Source organism: Pezoporus flaviventris, unplaced genomic scaffold (assembly GCF_033815535.1).
Source record: "Pezoporus flaviventris isolate CSIRO_AGI_PZ_B2104156 unplaced genomic scaffold, CSIRO_AGI_Pfla_v1 ptg000035l, whole genome shotgun sequence".
Classification (NCBI taxonomy): Eukaryota; Metazoa; Chordata; class Aves; order Psittaciformes; family Psittacidae; genus Pezoporus; species Pezoporus flaviventris.
Window position 1 is genome coordinate 10960319 of NW_026892583.1, and position 18580 is coordinate 10978898.

General features: G+C 46.6%; 1 protein-coding gene across 4 annotated transcripts in view; it reads right to left on the reverse strand.

The window, feature by feature from the left end:
* Positions 1 to 1876: 1876 nt before the first annotated feature.
* Positions 1877 to 18580, reverse strand: part of FERMT2 (FERM domain containing kindlin 2) — a 51091-nt gene continuing 34387 nt past the window's right edge. The window contains exons 4-16 of one of the 4 annotated variants that reach the window (XM_061462541.1): positions 17543 to 17575; positions 16854 to 17079; positions 16610 to 16712; positions 16176 to 16283; positions 14437 to 14571; positions 12262 to 12311; positions 9561 to 9685; positions 8249 to 8355; positions 7661 to 7882; positions 5499 to 5519; positions 4863 to 4987; positions 4498 to 4639; positions 1877 to 3235 (exon numbers count right to left, since the gene is read on the reverse strand). In XM_061462541.1, the coding sequence (XP_061318525.1) occupies positions 3062 to 3235; positions 4498 to 4639; positions 4863 to 4987; positions 5499 to 5519; positions 7661 to 7882; positions 8249 to 8355; positions 9561 to 9685; positions 12262 to 12311; positions 14437 to 14571; positions 16176 to 16283; positions 16610 to 16712; positions 16854 to 17079; positions 17543 to 17575 (1571 nt within the window). In that variant the 3' untranslated portion in view covers positions 1877 to 3061. The remainder of the gene's footprint in view (positions 3236 to 4497; positions 4640 to 4862; positions 4988 to 5498; positions 5520 to 7660; positions 7883 to 8248; positions 8356 to 9560; positions 9686 to 12261; positions 12312 to 14436; positions 14572 to 16175; positions 16284 to 16609; positions 16713 to 16853; positions 17080 to 17542; positions 17576 to 18580) is intronic. The other 3 variants (XM_061462544.1, XM_061462543.1, XM_061462545.1) reach the window with 3 other exon arrangements.

The following is an 18580-nucleotide window of genomic DNA, read 5'->3' on the forward strand; positions in this document are numbered from 1 at the left end:
TTCTCCTTGTCCTCCTGCTGCCTGGCTGTCATTGCCGCCTGTCCCTGGGGTGGGTCCTCCGTCCCCTCTCACAGGCTCCACTCTCAACACCTTCCTCCCCAAGCCATCTTGCAATGTGCTCCTTGTGCTCCCTCCTCACTCCTGTGTCCGGCCTCAGTGTGTAGCAGTTCCCATTGTGCTGTATTTTATCTCTTCAGATAAACCAGTCTTTTTTATATCCCCCTGCACTCTCCTCTCTAACAGCTCGTTTCTATTTGTGTCTTTTAATCCTAGCAGAAAGGAAAGACATCCTAGAAACCCTGGCAGCCTCCTTTGGATCCCCTCAAAGCTCCTTGTGACCCTCTCACTGCTTCCCCGCTTCCTACCCAGCTTCTCCCAGCTCCCATCCTCGGGGTTGAAAGCAGCCTCTGCCTTCCCATGCCCCTTCCCCGACCTCCTCTACTTTTCTGCTTAGCATTTCCTGTCTTATCACCTCCCCCAGCTGCAAAATCGGGCCCCAATTCACTGTAGTGGAACCGTGTGGATGTGGCCAGGGATGGATGGACTGGGGACAGGATGCACCTTCTCTTCCCACCTTTCCTTTCCCCGTTACACCTCCCCACCCCACATAACCTCAGGCTGTGGAAAAGGAGGTAAATATTTTTGAGCGAGCCATCCCCGTCACACGCTCATCTCCGATGCTATTCCAGGCCAGGCACGTTCTTACTGCTGTGCCTCACCCCCATCCAGCCAAGATCCCAGCGCCGCCTGCCAGAAGCGTGCACGCCGCTGCTGCTCGCGTGCCTCCTAGGGCTGCCCGGGCTTGTTCGGCAGTGGGGAGCTGCCAGCACCCAAAAGAACAGGCGTGGGGCAGGGTTGGGAGCATCCCCGGCACGTCCCAAGCACACCTCTGCCCTGGCAATGCTCCCATTTGCAGCCTGACTGTGGAATGGGAGGAATCGCCCGGCACCATCAGGCCACCCATTCCCCTTGCTTTTATGGAGCAAGAGTGCAGCCTGTCCAAGAGCACAAGGATCACTGCAGGAACGCATCAGTGATGTGGAAACACACGATTTCCTCTGAGCACCCACCTGCAAGGGAGCAAATTCAGCTTGTGCCTGGGGAAGGGCTGTGGGTGTTGCTGTTGCTTGCTCTTCTCTGTTCCGCCCAGACATGCAGGTGAGCAGCCATCCTCACCTGCCCCCTTTCGCATCCCTCCTCACCTCCCTCCAGCCCTGCTATGGCTCTGCCATATTGGGATGGGAGAACCTGAAGCTGGGAGCTGAACCAGATGTGGCCAAGCAATGTCCCTGGCCCGTCCCTCAGGGTGTTTTTGTGCATGGAGCTCTCTTGGTGAATCCCTTACTGGCTTCTCTACCCAGGCAGCACCCTATTCCTGCACAACAGCACTGTGTGTGCTGGGCAGCTGGTCAAGGGCCCTCACTGGTGCATTGTGGCTGCAGGATCTGCCACTGTAGTGCTCCCCTGTGGCAGCAAACCCAGTTTCATTTCACTGCCAAATGAAGGGCTGAAATACACTGGTTTAAGGCTGACTTGCAAATCTATCTTCCTTTTTGCCATTGTGACTGAGCTCAATGCTCCACCAGCAGTCTTCAAACTAGGTGATGGCAGGATACTGACTCCATGTGTCCTAGCAGCATCTTTCCCTGCATCCCTGGGCTGCTTCGCCACTGCCTGCCTGGGCAGGGAACAGGGCTTTGGCCACTCCTGGCCCATCCCTGTATTTTGCTTTGCTTTTGGTACCATTTTGTTTCAGAAAGCTCAGGATAAGGTGTTGGGAGGAAGTGTAGGGATGGCACAGGGTGGTTGAATCACATGGGATACGCTTAAGGCCCTGCTGTAGCGCAGTTGAAGCACAAAAACCAGGAGCAGCAGCTGAATATTAAATAAAAGATTTGACTTTTATTTAAAATAAAATGCATTTGTATATAGTCCTGAAACCACAGACTACAGGAACACAACACTGGTTATTCCTCAGCATTAAGTGGGGCAGGAGATCCCTCTCTGTTAGTGTTAATGCGGCGCTGGCTTAACGAACAGGGAGGTCCTGGCCCTGGGTATGGGTTATTGAGGGTGTTGTGGCGCAGCTCTGAAATCCCATTTAACTTAGATAAAAAATTGCTGGACTAAAATTGTGGGGTTTTGGTTTTTGTTTCCTTTTGTTTCTTGGTTACTCCCAGTACCCCTTACAGACATTCTAGACTTAATGCTGATACTCCAAATCTATGCAGTATTCTAGCTGGCTTGTGAGACTAGTTAAAAAAACTGTACAATTTTATAAAATTTGTGTTTTTTACATTAGTTACACAAAACCTGTACTTCATAGACCTTTACTTCATATTGTAATGAAAAAGTTTGCATATCATAGGCAGAACAGTGACTATGCTGGTGAATACTAAAAGTGTCATAATACAATATGGTGTAAAAATAAAATAAAATTAAAAAAAATAAGACAATATAAATGATTATCAAAAGGCAAGTTAACAAATAAAACCAAGCTATAACAGATTAACAGAAGGTCATCTTCGAGGCCACACGCAACTGTCTTCAAAGTCATGTCAGGCACCTGCAGCAGTCCTGGTGCATGTAGTGTGAAAGGAGAGATGGCAGTTCTACTTACAGGTGGGACGACTTCCAAATAGGTCACATGTACAGAGTAAAAAACACAAAGAAAAAGAAAACACTCATGCATTAAACATGATAAATAGACTTCATATAGGTTAAGCCCTGGATGGCTTTACAAGAAGATGGCTTAGAGTTCTCATAGAAAATTGGCTATTTTAAGTCAGTCAAATCTTATCCTGATCTGCCCATCAGATTCTGTATCTCAAGGCCAGTAGCACGATCTCCCTGGCCCAGATGCGGTCTTGTTACAGCAAATTAACAGAAGTGCTCATTAGTGCACACAGATTAACTGGTCTGGTAATGCAAAAATTGTCATGATAAAAAAAAGATACATTTCAAGCTTACTTTATTAAGCAGCATATTTCAAAGAACAGCTTTTTAAAGTTAAATATTAATATGGCCATGGGGTTTCCTCTCGGTGTACAGTACATGGGACTCACACCCAACCACTGGTCAGTTTGTAGAACATCTCTTCATCTAAGCTCTCATTCTGATCTTTCGCTCGTGTCGACAAGAAGATGTAGCCGCCGATGAACTCGTGAACCACTTTGCAATCCACCTCCGTGCAAATGAAGGACACCCGAACGTCATCTGCAAACTCCACTGTCACCTAGAAAGCAAAACCGCAGCGTTAGGCTCACCCGAAGGACTGGCGCTGCCATACGCTCTTCCCTCTGTCTCATTCTCCTTTTTCTGTTAACCCAGATGCCTTTTCCAAGCAAAAGCCAGTGACAAAAACGATGATTTGGACTTGATCCTTATGGCTCCCTTCCAATTTGAGATATTCTATGATACAGTGACTATTATTCAAATGTTTAGACACACAAATACCTCTTACTTTTATTTAATTTTCTATTTTATTTATCTTTTTATTTATTTACTTAAATTCTCATTACACCTTTCATTCTGCCGTGACTCACAGGTAATTACCCAGCACATCTGCATCTCTCAGCGGTATCTTTTCACTTTTTCCTGTGAGTTTTGGTTTTGTAAGTGGAAATTTGGCTGTAGAAATGCTCAGTGGGGGCTGGGGGGAGCTCATTTTGCAGTGGCTGAATAGACTGCCTGTTTATTGATGCCTGTTAATTTTTTGTCCCCCCATCAGCGACAGCTCTACAGGAGGGAAGGGAATTCCCAGCAGACTATCCGAGACGAATAACTGGGATATTCGGGCTTGCAACAGAGTCAAAACAAAGACTCTGAGGCAGAGGGGAAGCTGAATAATTTCTCTAGCAACTCTTAATGACTGCAAACCGTAGAAGAAAAGCCCTCACGTATCCCTGGCAATTCTGATGTTCCACTGAAAAGGAGCAGAGAAAGTTTGCTCATCCAAATTTAACAGTTGGGTAAAAGCCCATCTTGGAGCCTAGTGATGGCTCTACTGTTGCTTTTCATTACTTACATGGAAGTTTGAGCTGTACTGCAAATAAAAGGAATTTTAGTGCATATAAAGCCGGTCCATTTATGTTACTGTTAGGGTCAAGCCTGAGCATCAGTTCTAGTCTGATTTTATTTTGCTGCCTTTGAGTGGGTGTTCAGAGACCAGAGAAAATGGTTATGCAGGAAGCGTGTAACTGTGTTAAAGACAGGTTCAGGGTTTGCTGTTCTTTTGTTTAAGGGTCATATTCAACTCCACCAACAGTTAGGACAAGCTCTGCTAGATCTCTAAGGAGGGAGAAGAGGAGGGAGGAGAAACTGTATCACATCAATGCAGCTGGATGGGACATGCTTTAGAAAACAGCACTGTGAAAACCTGACTTTTTACAAGCTGACTTACAAAGTTGAATTAACACCCCCCCCACCTCCGAGAGCAGCACCTGTCTCCCATCACAGGAGCAGAGGAAGCGCCTGAGGTGTAAAACACCAGCTCACCATTTTAATCTCCCAGTTCACGTTCCACTGCTTCATGTTGCTGAACCGCCAGGTTTTGACGGCGTCGCCCGTGCTCGCGTCCATCCGTATCAGCCGGTTGTAGGCAATGCCGATCAGCTCCTCCTTCTTGCCCCCCTGGAACCTGTGACACAGTGAGAGGTTAATAAATGCATGCCTGCGATACACAGCTACGTGTGTTAAACTCAGCAGCTGAGTTAACATATAAAATTAGGTTTATGAGCCAATGCAATTACTGCTGTTTGATTTCAGTTCCACTTCCATTTCCACAGCTAAGGATGTGCTGCATATCTAACCTGCTCCATGCTCATGAAACCCCTCCTGTTCTTCCCAGCAGACCCACCAACCTTGCAATGAAATGTGTGATGCCGAACTCCGGCAGCGACTGCCAGGCTTGAATAAACCGCATCTTCGCCTCGATGAGGCTCATCTGGGCAACGTTCTGATGGGCCTCCAGGATGCGTGCCGTGATCTGCGGGCGGTGAGACACACCAGCTTTAGGCAAGGGGGTCATTAGTGGCATCTCGACTGTCATGCGAATGGGTGATGACTTGGGAGGTGTATGGGTGCCAGCGTGGTTATGAACACACACAATCAATTTCTACCCTGAGGTCTTATTTCAGCTATGACTGCTCAAACCCCGTGACCACAGCTGATAACGTGGAGCTGCTTTTGCTTCGTATCTCCAGACATATAAAAGCAAATATAGATCTGAGCTGTCTGGAGGCAAAGAGCTGCTCAGGCTCAGTCAGTTTAAGATGCAGGATGTGAGCAAACGGTGGGGCAAATTTCTGGTGTAGGGTTTCCAGTTTCACAGCATGAATCATTGGGGACCATTATAAAAACCACACAGGGCCCACGTTTCTCGGGGAGAGTGTAGGTTTTGCTAGTCTTTTCCCTGCTGTTCTCCAAACCGAAGGGGCTCTAGGCTATTTTAATCTTTATCTTAAATTTATCTTTATTTTATTGTTGCTGTCACTTACCAAGTCTCTTACATAGCCTGGCTGAAGATGGCAAGGCGAAATAAAAAAAAAAGGAGGCAGAAAGAAAAAAAAAAGCAATCAGAAATAATGGCAACAAAGCAAAGAAAAAGTGTAAATTAACTGCAAACCAAAGTTCAAGCAAAAAAACCACATGCACAATTTCTTAGGTGAAAAAGCAGCCAAAGTGAACATAAGGACGGAGATAAGATAACACTTGCCGCTTGTGCTGGCCCTGCCTGAACACTGGTGTGGTCCTGGCTGCCCAGCACCCTATAGAGATGGTTTTGGTCCTGCTGGTGAATGAAGGGGAGAGTGAAGCTGCCAGCTCAGAGGAGAATTAATGTCCTCATACTCCTCCCCGTGCCTCTGCACGAACTCAAGCCCACTTTCTATGGGTCATTAACTCAATAGCTCCTTTTATGTGAGATATACAGAGAGATGATGGGGATACTGCTTGGGGTAGCAGGCGGCTGGAGGAGAATATCAGCTGGGCTTCCTGGGGATGCATCTGCCCTTGCAAGCCAGCAGTACACTGCTCTGACACTGAACCCCAGGAAGGCACCTGAGAGCTGTGAATACACTTAGTTTGTGTTGGTTTGGGTTTTTCTGTATTTAGGATTTGGTGCTCCCCAAACCTGACCTGCCAACCCTAGGCTGCTGCAAGGGCATGTGGAGATGAACATCACCCCAGTGGGTCTGGGGCTGGTGTGGGACCAAGAGCCTCTATAAATCCTCCAGCAAGGCCCACTGCCAATTCCCATTTCAGCACCATCTGTGGGCTGCACGACCTCTTCCTCCTCCTTCTCCTTCCCCATGTCTGGGTGCTGAGGGACCCTCGTGGCCAAATTCCATGCATTCCTGCAGCCTCCATCCCTCTGTTCCTCCCAGCTGAGTGCTGCCCACAAACATCTTCCGCTGCCGCAAGCTCTGCCTCTGGCCATAAAGGAAAAGCCTAAATCTGATGTTTAGCCCATGTCTATACGGGACCTGGTGTTTGCATCGCAGCTGCCGGTCCAGCGTGGCGAGGGAGAGGGCTCATGCCCATCCCCATGGTTTGATGGAGGTTATTTTTCTAATGAGGATACCTGCACAGTAAGCAAGTTCTGCAAGCTAATATTTTTCCAGGTGCCTCCATTTTACTGAGTTCAAGCCTAGAAGGCATTATATGCATTAAAATGGTATATTTATGCAGCCTCTCCTCTATCCAAGTGGATATAAAAGCTTATTCAGAAGAATAATAAGGGCTATATAAAATGTAACTCTACTGCCAGGAAATCATCATGCTTTGCCAGTAAAAAGTTACATTTTTCCTGCTTCTCTGACTTGCAGCCTTCTGCGTTTGGAGAAAATCGTATCTAGCTACAGCCAGCCTGAAGCACACAGGCTGTGAAGCTACAGCTGAACGATTAAGTCACAGAAAGGCCCACAGAGCAATGACTTAATTATTTTTACTGCTGTTCTGACATATAATGTCTCTCAGAAAGTTATGCATTTATTTCCAGTGCAGAACAGTTCAGCCCTGTCATGCACAGACCGAATGTAGCGTGGAGTTCAAGCACAAGTCACAGCAACTCAAAATGAAGCAAATGTTTCAAGGACTGGCATTTGGAAGTAGTGGAAAAGCGAAGAGAGAAATATGCAAACCGCATTACAGCCAAGTCTGGATAAAGCACTGCAAGCAACTGCAACTCTGCTGATCCTGAGGATTTCTGCACGGACTCTGTGCAAGGGAAGGGGTTTTAATCCCAGCACCGGGACTGACTTCATCTCACCGCTGCTACATCTGTGAGGGGAGAGATGGGGGCAGCTGACCCATGCTTTGCTGCACTGTTGCTCAGTAGCAGCAGGGGTAAAAACCATTCTCAAAATGTATTCAAAGTAAATGTAAATGAATTTTAAATGTGTTTAACAGTTCCCTGCTGCCAAAGCTGTGTACGTGCAGCATCACATAATGTATGGCAGAATTAAGGTCATGGGTGTCATCCCCAGGTGCTGGATCGAAACCACACATTTCAGTCGGCATCTCATTTTAGTAACCACGTGCATCCGATTAAGTGACACATCCAAAACACACAGTGTTAAACACCAGGTACCGCCGAAATGGGTGCACGGTCAGCCCGGTCCACACCAACACCGTGCCGGCAGAGCGGGTGAGCACGTACCTGCTTGTTCTTGTACTTCTTCAGGTAGCGAGGAGAAACCAGACACTCGGGATTGATGTCGGTGTTGATTTGTTCTGGGATCAGCTGCGGGTCTGGGTTCAGATGCTGCATTTTCAGGAAGGAGAGGATGTTCTGCACTTCCATGCCGTAGGAGCTGTCAGCCATCGTCTTGCCCTTGGAGGCCAGGCGGCAGGCAGCCATCCAGCTGGCGTACTGCGTCTCCTGCCCCCCGAAACAGAGACCCATGCCCATCAGAGTGGTGGGGGTACCATCTGCCAGCCCCAGTTAAACCCCAGGGAGCCTTTATTTCCCTTCCAGCCCAGGAGACTGAAGCACACACAGAAGACAGGCAGAAACCCAACCAATGAGTAGACTATAACCATGGGACAAAGCCAGGGAAGAGCAGGGGCTAATTTTCTACTCCAAATTCACGCGTGTGTCCACATGCAACACTGAACACAGAGCTGAGACACGTGAGTGCATTTGCTGTCTTTTTTTTTCTTTTATCACCAGCTACATGGCCCATCTGAACATGAGCTGATGGTAGGCAAAGGGCAAAGAGACAGCCAGTCCAAGTGATAAACTTACATTATCGCAGCGAAGCCAGATTTCATTCATTCCCTCCGCCACCGGAATCAGAAGTTTGATGTTGAACTTCTGACCAGAGATGTTCACATCAGGGGTGACTTCACATCCTGCAATGAGGCCAGGGTTTAACAGGGGTGTCAAGAACCATGCTTTAAAAAAAGGGGGAAAAAAACCCTAAACACAAAGGAAAAAAAGGAAAACCAAAGCTCTCCTATAAAAAGTGTTTCCTATGACATCTCAGCACTGCAAAAGTTTTGCGCCACATCTCTGATGGATGAACACTCTACATAGCAGGGACAAAAACACTTGTCCAATGTCTCTTTTTCCAAGTGACAAGAAAAAAGGGTGCAAAAAAGCAAGACCTGATCTAAAAGCAAGGGAGCCAAAGCTAAAGCACGCTTGCAGAATTCACCTTGTAGATCCTGCCTGGCCTTGTGAATGGACCCGATGGCTGGCATTTTTATGGAATGGTGGGATAAGGTGGCAGGATGGGTGGGGACTCTCAACCCCAAACCCCTATACATCATTTTAGACGGGCACATCGCTGCTATAGTCACTAGTGAGGTGTGAGCATCCCACTTTTGGTGTCTGTAGAAAACTACAAGTGGTTGCATAAACAGTGGGGGGTGATGAACTGAACCAACCAAGTTAGCCTGGGCACTGCTTCAACTCTGCCTCCGAGATCTAGAAGTGCCATCAAAGCAGATATGCCAAAAGCTCCCAAAAAGGTCCTGCAGGCCAGGCTTCACCCTGTCTGCAGCCTGAGGTCACCTGGCTTCACATGTCCTGCCTCCACAGGGAACAAAATGAGCTCTCTGCAGTTCGGTGGCTGCTGGAGCAGGAATGTTTCACTTGACGTAAGAAAAGCCAACAGCCGCAGGAATTTAAAAACTCATGTGCAAAGCTCACAGGGAGTGATAGAGCAAGGCTGGTCCCAACCAGCACCAGGGAAAGGTGGAACAAAAGTTAAAGGCAGCAGAGGAAGAGAATGGTCTGTTCTCTCCAGCTCAGGCTTATTCTCTGCTTGGGAGTTAGTCCAATTCCTTTGGACAGCCATGACAAAAAGGAGAACAGCAAGTTGTCTCCCCATGCTCCTTGGGAGCTGGTGGGTTGGGGTCACAAGTACCATGTACTCACTTTCTAGAAGTCTAAACATATACCATTCTATCAAACCCAGCCACCCTCATTCCTTTAAATGTATTTACCCAACCCTAGGATGGCATCCCAAGAAGATAAACCAGTGTGAAAAGAAGATGCAAGAGGACCAGCCTATTAGTACAATAAAATACAACAGCATTTACACTTCTTTTACCTCTCAGGTTCATCTGGTGTGCAGGAGTCCCATTGGATTCCTCTTTGCTTTTATAGCAGGAGATAGAGGTATCTTTGAATGTGCACCAATATGGCTTGTAGCCTTTCAACGTCAGCTTCTTGGGCCTGCCAGACAAGTTGAGGGACATAAAATTTAGTTTAAGCTCCTAAACCAAGCTGCTGCACCAGGAAACTCATTTCACCCTTGAAAATCTGGTGTCAGTAATCTGGGACAGTCCCTGTCTGTAAGCTCAGCCACCACTCATCATCCCTTCACTACAATGGTGGGTTAAGAAATTGAGCTGTAACTGCAAGTTTGGATTCTTCGATCCCATGGAGGTCCCACTAATTTGGGGCAAGGTCAGGGGAGCTGGAGAACTGTATTACAAGAATAGACCTGTCTACAAACTGCTGTGAATTATGCCTCTTCACCCACCACATTAAACTGGAACCACTTTGCTCAAGCTCTGAAAGGAAGCGGTACTTCTAACAGATCTGTCACTCTGACAGTACTAAGAATACAAGTATATGCATGAGTACACTTGTTGTTTTCTTTTTAAATACTCCACTTTACATCAGAAAAGGTTCAGTTCTTTTCTATGGAAAACACGGATTTTGCTTGACTCTGCATAAGAACTGATGGGGCTGCAAGCCTGCAGCAAAAGTGACCACCTGGCATGGTGGTACCCTGAGCCTGCTCATCCCACCATGAGCCCAGGACCTTTCCAGAGCTGCAAGTTTCTCAATTTCTTAACCCCAGTTAATTTCTAAACCTTATTCACAGGCTGTGTTCGCAGCCTCTCCCTGCAGTGCACTTCTCACATCTCCATCCCAGAAACAGCTGCTGAACCCTCATCTGTAAGAATCACATGTGTGATGGCCCCGACTGCTTGTCCTTGAGAGCTTGTGATGGCCCTCTGCATTTTCATTTCCAAGCAAAACCATGCTGGAGGCTGCTCAGGGTGTGTGAGTCAGAAGGAAATTGGGATGGTGTGGGAGAAACACAGTGTCTGAATGAGCCTCGCTGCTCCCACATGACTAATGGACATCTGAACTTGAAGTATCTGCTGCCTCCTTCTGTCTGTGCTGGTTTTCCTCCTCCTAAAGCCCTGGCACACATAGCCCTGTCCTATACAAACTTTACAACTGCAGTTTCTTTTGAAAGCTGCCTCCCACTACAGAATTCACCAACCTCGAGCCAAGCCATCCTACACGTGCAGGTTTTTCCATCCTTCACTCTCATGCTTTGCTAAAGATGCTTTAATACATCTTTTGGCTAGCACAGGCAGTAACATGGGTGGCAGGGGAGAAAGAAACATCCCAAAACTGCAGCAACACCAAGCATTTATAGGGACATACATGTAGGAATTCTATGTAAGGCATACTAGGGACGTATGCTGCAGCCCCTCTTCAGCTGAAGTGTGACAAGAAGCATGTCCAAAGCTGGACCATCTCCTAATGTCATGTCATTTATGTTGGGTTCCTGGCACTAAAATACCACCTGGCCAACATTTTTAGGAGCAAATGGCAATTCTGTGCCTCCCTGCCATGGCAGGACAGCCTCAAATCCCAACCCAGCACTTGGGGCTTGCATCAGGTGAGGAGCCAACAGCTTCTTGCTGCTTCATCTCCTGTCCCACCAACTGGCACTCCAATTTGCAATTAGCTCCCCAAGTCATGCCTCATTTTATTGCGAACAAGCACACAATAGCAAGGGGATGTTCAAGGTGGGGGGAAAGCCACTCAGATGCAGGGCACAGGCTGCAGCCCTGAAACTTTGCCTCAGTTAAGAGGAGACCTTATTAATTCACCTTCAGAGAGGAAGAAAGAGCTTTTCAGAGCAGAAGTGTCAAGTTCTGGCTCCAGAACCAAACAATTAATAAAATAAAGGCTTCTTCCAGAACTGTTTTGCTGGCTACAGCTTTTCTTCTATATCCTATAGCTATGCTGTGGAATCTCATCCATATTTCCAGTTTCCAGAATGTTCACTGGAACCCTTGCTGCAGCAGGCAATAAATTGCAAGAGACGGTCGTGGCTGCCAAAATGTTACTCCAAGTCCAGACGTTCCCGGTTTCCACGTACCACCGTCAGAGTCAAAGCAAAATATAACCACCCCAAACTAAACCCTGAGTGAGCTGGAAGAGGAGCAGAGCAGAGTCAGCTTAACCTGCTCCTCTTGGCAAGGAGAGGGCAGAGTGACTGGGATCTCAGCTCTTTAGAATTCACCCAGCCTCTTCCAAACCAGGAGGAGGAGTAAGGTTTCTATGTTCCACTTCTAATTGTAGGATGCCTTGATTATCCCCTGGGCATTAAGTGTGTGACAAACATCCCAGCACGCACTCCTGGCTACGGGATGCAGGAAGCTTTCCTGGAGGAATGTGTACCTGCTGGGGTGGCAACAGTGGGAAAACACCCTTTGTATTTAAGAACTGATCAAGTTCAGTATCAAGTATTTCACTAGTGTGTAATAGTGACTGTGCTACAGGATAAAGTAAACTGTTTTAACAGTAAGAAAGCACCGATAGTGAGCTGCGCTATTACACAGCGATTGCCTGGCGGCTTTTCACAGGAGAATAACGTAGTGTGTGCAGCAAGATCTTAAGGCCAGGACATAAATTTAAAAAAGGATTTAGGCGATAGGACCATTAATTATTCACAGGCATTACCAGTTTCACAAGCACCCCTTCCCATCAGCACTTACTTGAAGACTTTAATGTAGTCGGCGAGCTCGGGGATGGAAGTGATGTCACCCTGAAAAGAAAAGATTACCCCATTCACCCGCATGCCAGAGTGGGGCCGGGGTGCTGGGTGTGTGAGAGAAGGGATGCTGCGCAGGGGAGGAAGCCAGGGGCAGCTTCACTGAACATCAGGGCTCAGGGGTCATGAAAATGCTCCTGAGAAAGCCTCATCCACTTCACAGGAGAAGCAAGCAGAGAAAAATCCATGGCACAGAAGTGCTGTCTGCAAACCAGAGGACAAGGTTTTATTTTCCTTTGAGGAATTCCTGCTGCTGCTGGAGCCAATTCCCACCCGCGAGGTCACTGGCGGTCACACCAGCTCATGTTCGCATAGGGGTTTTTCTCTTCCCTTAGTTATTTCCTTATGCTCCAAACAAAAGGAAAAGATGCTGCTCTGCATGTCCATGGAGGACTAGGGAAGGGTTTTCTGACAGTCTGGAAAGGTTTTCTGCTCCCAGCTTTTTAAATATTGATGTTATTTATATTTAAATATGTTATTTAAATGTTATTTATGTTATGTTTATGTTATATTTAAATATTGATTATATGCAGGAGAAAAATATACAGGGTGGCACTTGCAATTCCCACAAGCTCAAACTAAAGGGTTCTCGAAGGACAGAGAAATCAAAGACTGTTCCAACAGCTTCCAGTAGCAAGCCAGTTTACTTTCCGTCTGCAGTGAGCAATGCTGTTTATAGATACCACAGGGAAAAAAATGCAGAATCTAAACAAACAATCCAGTAATTGCCCATTATCCGTATTCAATTACTCGAGTGCATCTGGAAATGGCTACTGCTAGCAACCCCTACGGAAAGGGATGGAGAGTTTTGATGAATCATTGTCATCTTCCCTCCTCTCTGGCAGGGACTGTTCCTAAGCACTGTGCTTCAAATCTGGTTTTGCAAAGAAATTATAAAGGATCTCTTGGCGATAAAATCTTGGCATTCTTTCTGTCGCACCAAAGGAGCACTGCTGTCCCTGCGGCGACTGGTTAATATTGGAAACCTCTGCTGTTATTAGTGCTAGTAAAGCAGGCTAAGTATGGATGTTAACTTCAAAAAGATCCTTCATGAGCACTTAAAGAAATTATATGAAGTGTAAGACTGGAAAATTTCAGGGATTTTAGGGTTTGAAAGGACTTAAAATGAAACTCAGAGATGACATAAATGCACAAAATGCCTGGAAAAGCTGTCCTGGGCCAAGTCTGACTGGACTCAGTCCTTTCTCTGCAGTTTACTTCTTGGGCTTTACATTTTTAAAGGTGGAAAACCACTGTCAAAAGAGTGTATCGGAAAAAAAAGCTGAGAAATCCTCTGAAATAGTCATAGCCCACTCCAGGCTCAAATCCAGTCCATTAAAAATAGGGCTTCATAAGCATAAGTTATTTCTGAAAATCACAGCAGCTGTTTTAGGTGCTGTAAAACTTTGCCACGAATTAGAAACAGTGGCAGAGAAACCTCAGCGTGAAGAATCCAGTATTTTGGGAAGTCAGTAAGTGAGAACAGAAACCAAATTAATTTTAATTCAGTTTTCCATTATTTTACTAAGGAAAGTGACTTAGTGCAAGGGGGTGTCGGTAAGACCCCAGCTCCTCCAAGATTTCTCCAACACCATTTGGTCTTATGATCCCAACAGGAAAAAAAGCAATACTGCACTTGACTTTTGCAGCAATGCAGAGCTGGGCACACAGGACAGGCTGAGCTCTCCCTGCTAAATTAACTGTGAACACCCAAAAAATAGAAGGCAGTTTTACAGCTTAAATGAAGCCTTTGGTTCAGTACATGCATGTGATCAAAGACGTTTTTACGCTGCCTTGGGCTCAGAGCAGAGCTCCAGTTTGGTGCTGGCCCCATGTTGGACACTGCCCAGGGTCTCCTCCTACCAGAACTACCCCTGGATACTTAACAAAAATACCATTTTAAGGAAAATATTATTGGGGTCTATGTTTTGTGTTGCTTCACTGAGCTGTGGGCAACTTCCTCATGCTGTAAGAGCAGAAGTACAAAAAAAAAAGGAGAGGAAGAAAATAAAAAAGAAAGGATCCCTGGAAGAATTCCCAGCTTGGAATGATTGTGTTCCTGCTTGTGTGAGGTGACAGGACACACAAGCCATTTGCCACCAGGTCCTGCAACCCTTACCAGGATCGTTGACGTTTTGCCACCCTCCAAAGTAATTTCCAGATCCAATAGTGCAGCATCCACCTCATCCACATCCTTGTCACTGTTGTTCAGGTGGTTTTCAGAGGACATAATAGACAGCTTATTGATGTGATACTGAAAGGCAAGGCACAGCATTTCATTGGGATGCTCCTGTGATCTGCTGGATGCTATGGGATCATCACAACACAGCCATCATGCTTGGGAATCAGAGTGGAAAAATGGAGCTGTACCCTCTGCATAAACAGAGGCCAGCAAGTGCTGAGACTGAGTGCAATTGTGTCAGGAATGACCAGCTTGGCTGTTTTCAGTCCAAGGAGTTGGTATAAACCCCGAAGGACTGCTCTGGACTCTGCAGAGCAGAGCTACTCTTTTCACAGCATCGCAGACTAGCTGAGGTTGGAAGGGGCTCTGGAGGTCATCTGGTCCTACCTCCACCTACAGCTACTGTCCAACACCATGTCCAGTTGGCTTCTGATTATCTCCAAGGATGGAGACAGTCTCAGCTCTCTCAATCTTTCCTCATCGGAGAAATGCTCCAGGATCTTTATAATCCTTGTGGCCCTTCACTGGACTCTCTCCAGTATGTCCGTATCTCTCTTGCACTAAGGAGCCCAGAACTGGACCCAGAACTCTAAGTTTGGCTTCACCAGTGCTGAGGGGAAGGATCACCTCCCTTGACCTGCTATCAGTGCTTTGTCCAACACAGTCTGGGATACCATTCACCATCTTTGCCCCAAGGGCACGCTGCTGGCTGATACTCAACTTGGTGTCCATCAGCACCCACAGGTCCTTTCCTGCCAAGCTGCTTCCCAGCTGGATAGTCCCCAAAACATACTGGTGCCTGGGATTGCTCCCCCCAGGCGCAGGACTCTGCACATCCCCTTGCTGAACTTCATGAGGTTCGTACTGGCCCGTTTCTCCAGCCTGCCAAGGGCCCTCTGGTGAGCAGCCTGACCCTCTGGCCTATCAGCCACACCACCCAGTTTGGGAAGATGCACTACATCTGTTTTTTCCCCAGAAAACCAAAACATCCACAAAATCTTACAGGAAGGTCCATGCCCAGCCCACTCTGGACCGTTCAGGGAGGTAATCTCAGTCTTTGTATTTGTTTTCACTCTTTTTTCCCTGGAGGGGCCCTAGGAGCAGAGAGCCCTGCTCTTGATGGAGCTATTTCTATATCCTACAGCAACGAGGCGTGCCAGACCACACATAGTAAAGGGCCTCCCATCCGTCTTACAGAAGTCAATAGCAGGTGTACTATTTATGCCAAATCATGCTGAGTATTTTATAAAACAGATAAATAAATAGTTCTGGGAAACCCACAGATTATCACCAGCTGCTGGGGGGGCAGCGTGCCAGAATGCACAGTTCAGTAACCTAGAGTACTTACTGGGTTTTTTTAAGAAGGGCAGACCTTAAAGTTAAGATAGACAGGAACATGTTTGGTTAAAAGAAGGCCAAATTCCTTTTCATGAGAAGTAAGCAGCAGCAAATATTTAAATTGCCTAATAAGCTCAAGTGAGGACCAGGAGACAGGAAATGATCTGACTTCTACAAGCATGAGAAGGCCAGGCTCCATCAAAGACAAGGTGGGGCTTAGAGCACCAGTTACAGGAGGTTTCACTTATTGTGTTAATCAATATTCATTAATAGAGACATCTGCAAAGCTACAAAAACAAGTTTAACCAAAACTGTAAGCGTCTCAGGCTGTCTCCTACCTGCAGTGCCGCAAACATCATCATTTCTTCCTCTGTGCACTCAATCTCCTCCAGCAGAATAGCCCATTTGGACTGCTCATACAGCTGGTTGATCCTGATCGCGTCGTACTATGGCACAGCACAAAAACACAGACTGGTTGTAAAACACATTATCCTAGCTCAAGACAAACCACTTCATCTTTCATTTCAATGCAGTGCCTCAATCTAAGACCGAAAAGCCTCTACCACCAAAGCAGAGTGGCCTTAAGCATCTCTAACAATACCTAAGCATTAGCAAACTGGTACTTGGGAGCATGCAAATTGGGCTTGCTGCCTGCATAATTGATTTTCAAAGTAGTGGAGGATTTACCAAAACAAAAGCACACTGGAGATACAGGCACCCTTTGCTCAAAGCCTTTGTCTGTAAGATGTAAGTAAAATAAATAACTCTGTACCTTTGGATTCAGGTCAAAAAAGCTGTAGTACTTGAACCGGAGCAGCAAAGCCTCATTTTCTTTCACCTCCTGCTCCATAAGTGATCGGGACGAATCCAGCCATCTGTAAATTGTCAACATGGAGTAACACACACACAAAGAGCTCTGGTGAAGTCAGAGTGATGCTTTCAAGAACACAATTTAAAACTGCGTCTTGAAAAAAACCAAAAAGAGAAAAGAGCAGAAAACCAAATCCTTAACTCACCCTTGGTTGGTTTTGGCTTTATCTAGCAACGCCTGTGGCTTGTACATTTTTGCTAAGGACTCTGGGGAGGTGACGGGCTGGCTCACAGCCAGGATGCCCGGGTTCCCCTCTGACAACGCACTGTCACCAAACCAGGCTGAAGTGGGTGACAGGGGACTGCCGTCGTGAGCGTCGTATGTCGGCGTCATCGTTTTGCTATACAGTCCTGGGCTTGAATATATGTTTCCTACCAGTAAGAGGAATAAAAGCTGGGAGTTAGCTTAGGGCCAAGCCCTGCCTTCTCCCAACCAATCCAACTCAGACACAAAACTGAAGCCAGTGGATGAAAAACCTTCCCTTTTTTATCATTTTTCTTCCTTTTTTTTTTCCGCAATGGGAAAACACTGTGCTGCTTGTTTTCCCATGAAAAGCTGTCCCTCTCTCTCAGCTCTTCTCCAAGAGAAAAACTGATGGAAAACTCATTCCAGCCCAAATCCATGGGAAAAGGCGCAGGTTTCCCACGCCAGGAACTCCTGCCCCCTGCAATTCTATGGCACCTGGGACACAAAGGGCCCCCAACTTACCGGTATTACCTGTTGCTTAAAGATTTTGGAAGTCAAAAGTTTTAGAGGAGCAGGAAAATAAACTAAGGGCGCAGCCAAAGAGACCAGAGGCAGAGCGCAAAAGTCCTCCACTGAGGTGGAGCTCACCTTTGACGGGGCCGATGTAAAGAATATCAGTGCCTATGGAGAGGGAAAGAAAGGAGGGAAGTGAGAAGGCGAGAGAAAGTCACCGGGAGAGTAGGGAAGGACAGAAGGCGAAAACAGCCATTTTCAGAAGAGGGCAGAAAGCACAGGTGAGGTTTAACCATCCAAATGGAGTGTCTGCAGCAGCACCGGTGGACTCGGCAGGCAAAGCAACCCAAGTGACTCCACATTATTCTACTCCTGATACAAGAAACAGCCAGGCATGGAAACGCAGCATTTCACGGACGGAAAAGCTTGCTGAGATGGCCAAACAAATTTGGTATTAATATGCTGAGCAAGTGGTGCAATTTGGTGCCAAACTGATCCTGAAGCACACATTACTCCTGGCCTTTTAAAGCTTTACAGCTCGTACAGACTCAAAGCAGACAAAATACCCCCCTTTTAAAATTACACACTTGAAGAGAAGAAAGTGGACCAGCTTGGTATCTCATACCCCAGAATAGCTGAGAGCTAAACAGTCCCTATTCATATCACTGATTTTTATGTTAAGAATATATAAGACCCAAATTTTCAGTATTAGGGAGGTTCAATGACCGTATCCTAATGTCAGTAATTCCACTGCATATGTACGCTGGGCAATAAGCTCAGCATCATTTGCTTGCTGGGCATAAATCTGAGCTTCAGCACCTAGAAGGACCAATAATAAACTGGATTTTTGGGAAAGAGGTGCGTCCTTTTTAAATCAGAAGCCTACCTAGATGTACAATTTGATGCACCCAAATTCTGCCTCTACAAGCACTATTAAGGGTGTTTAAGCTGGTGTGTGGCATGGTTGAGATGCCACAAGCAAGGTTTTCTGTGCCACCTCCTACTGCTGCCCTGAACCACCACCTTGGGCCATCCTCCAGCTCCTCACTCCAAACAATCCCTCCTTTCTAAGTGCACAAGGAATGACAGGAAGTTGAGCTAGACATCTGGAAAAGTCTAAGACCAAAACAATAGAAAAACCTTTCCAAACTCTGACTTTTTGTGATGGGTATC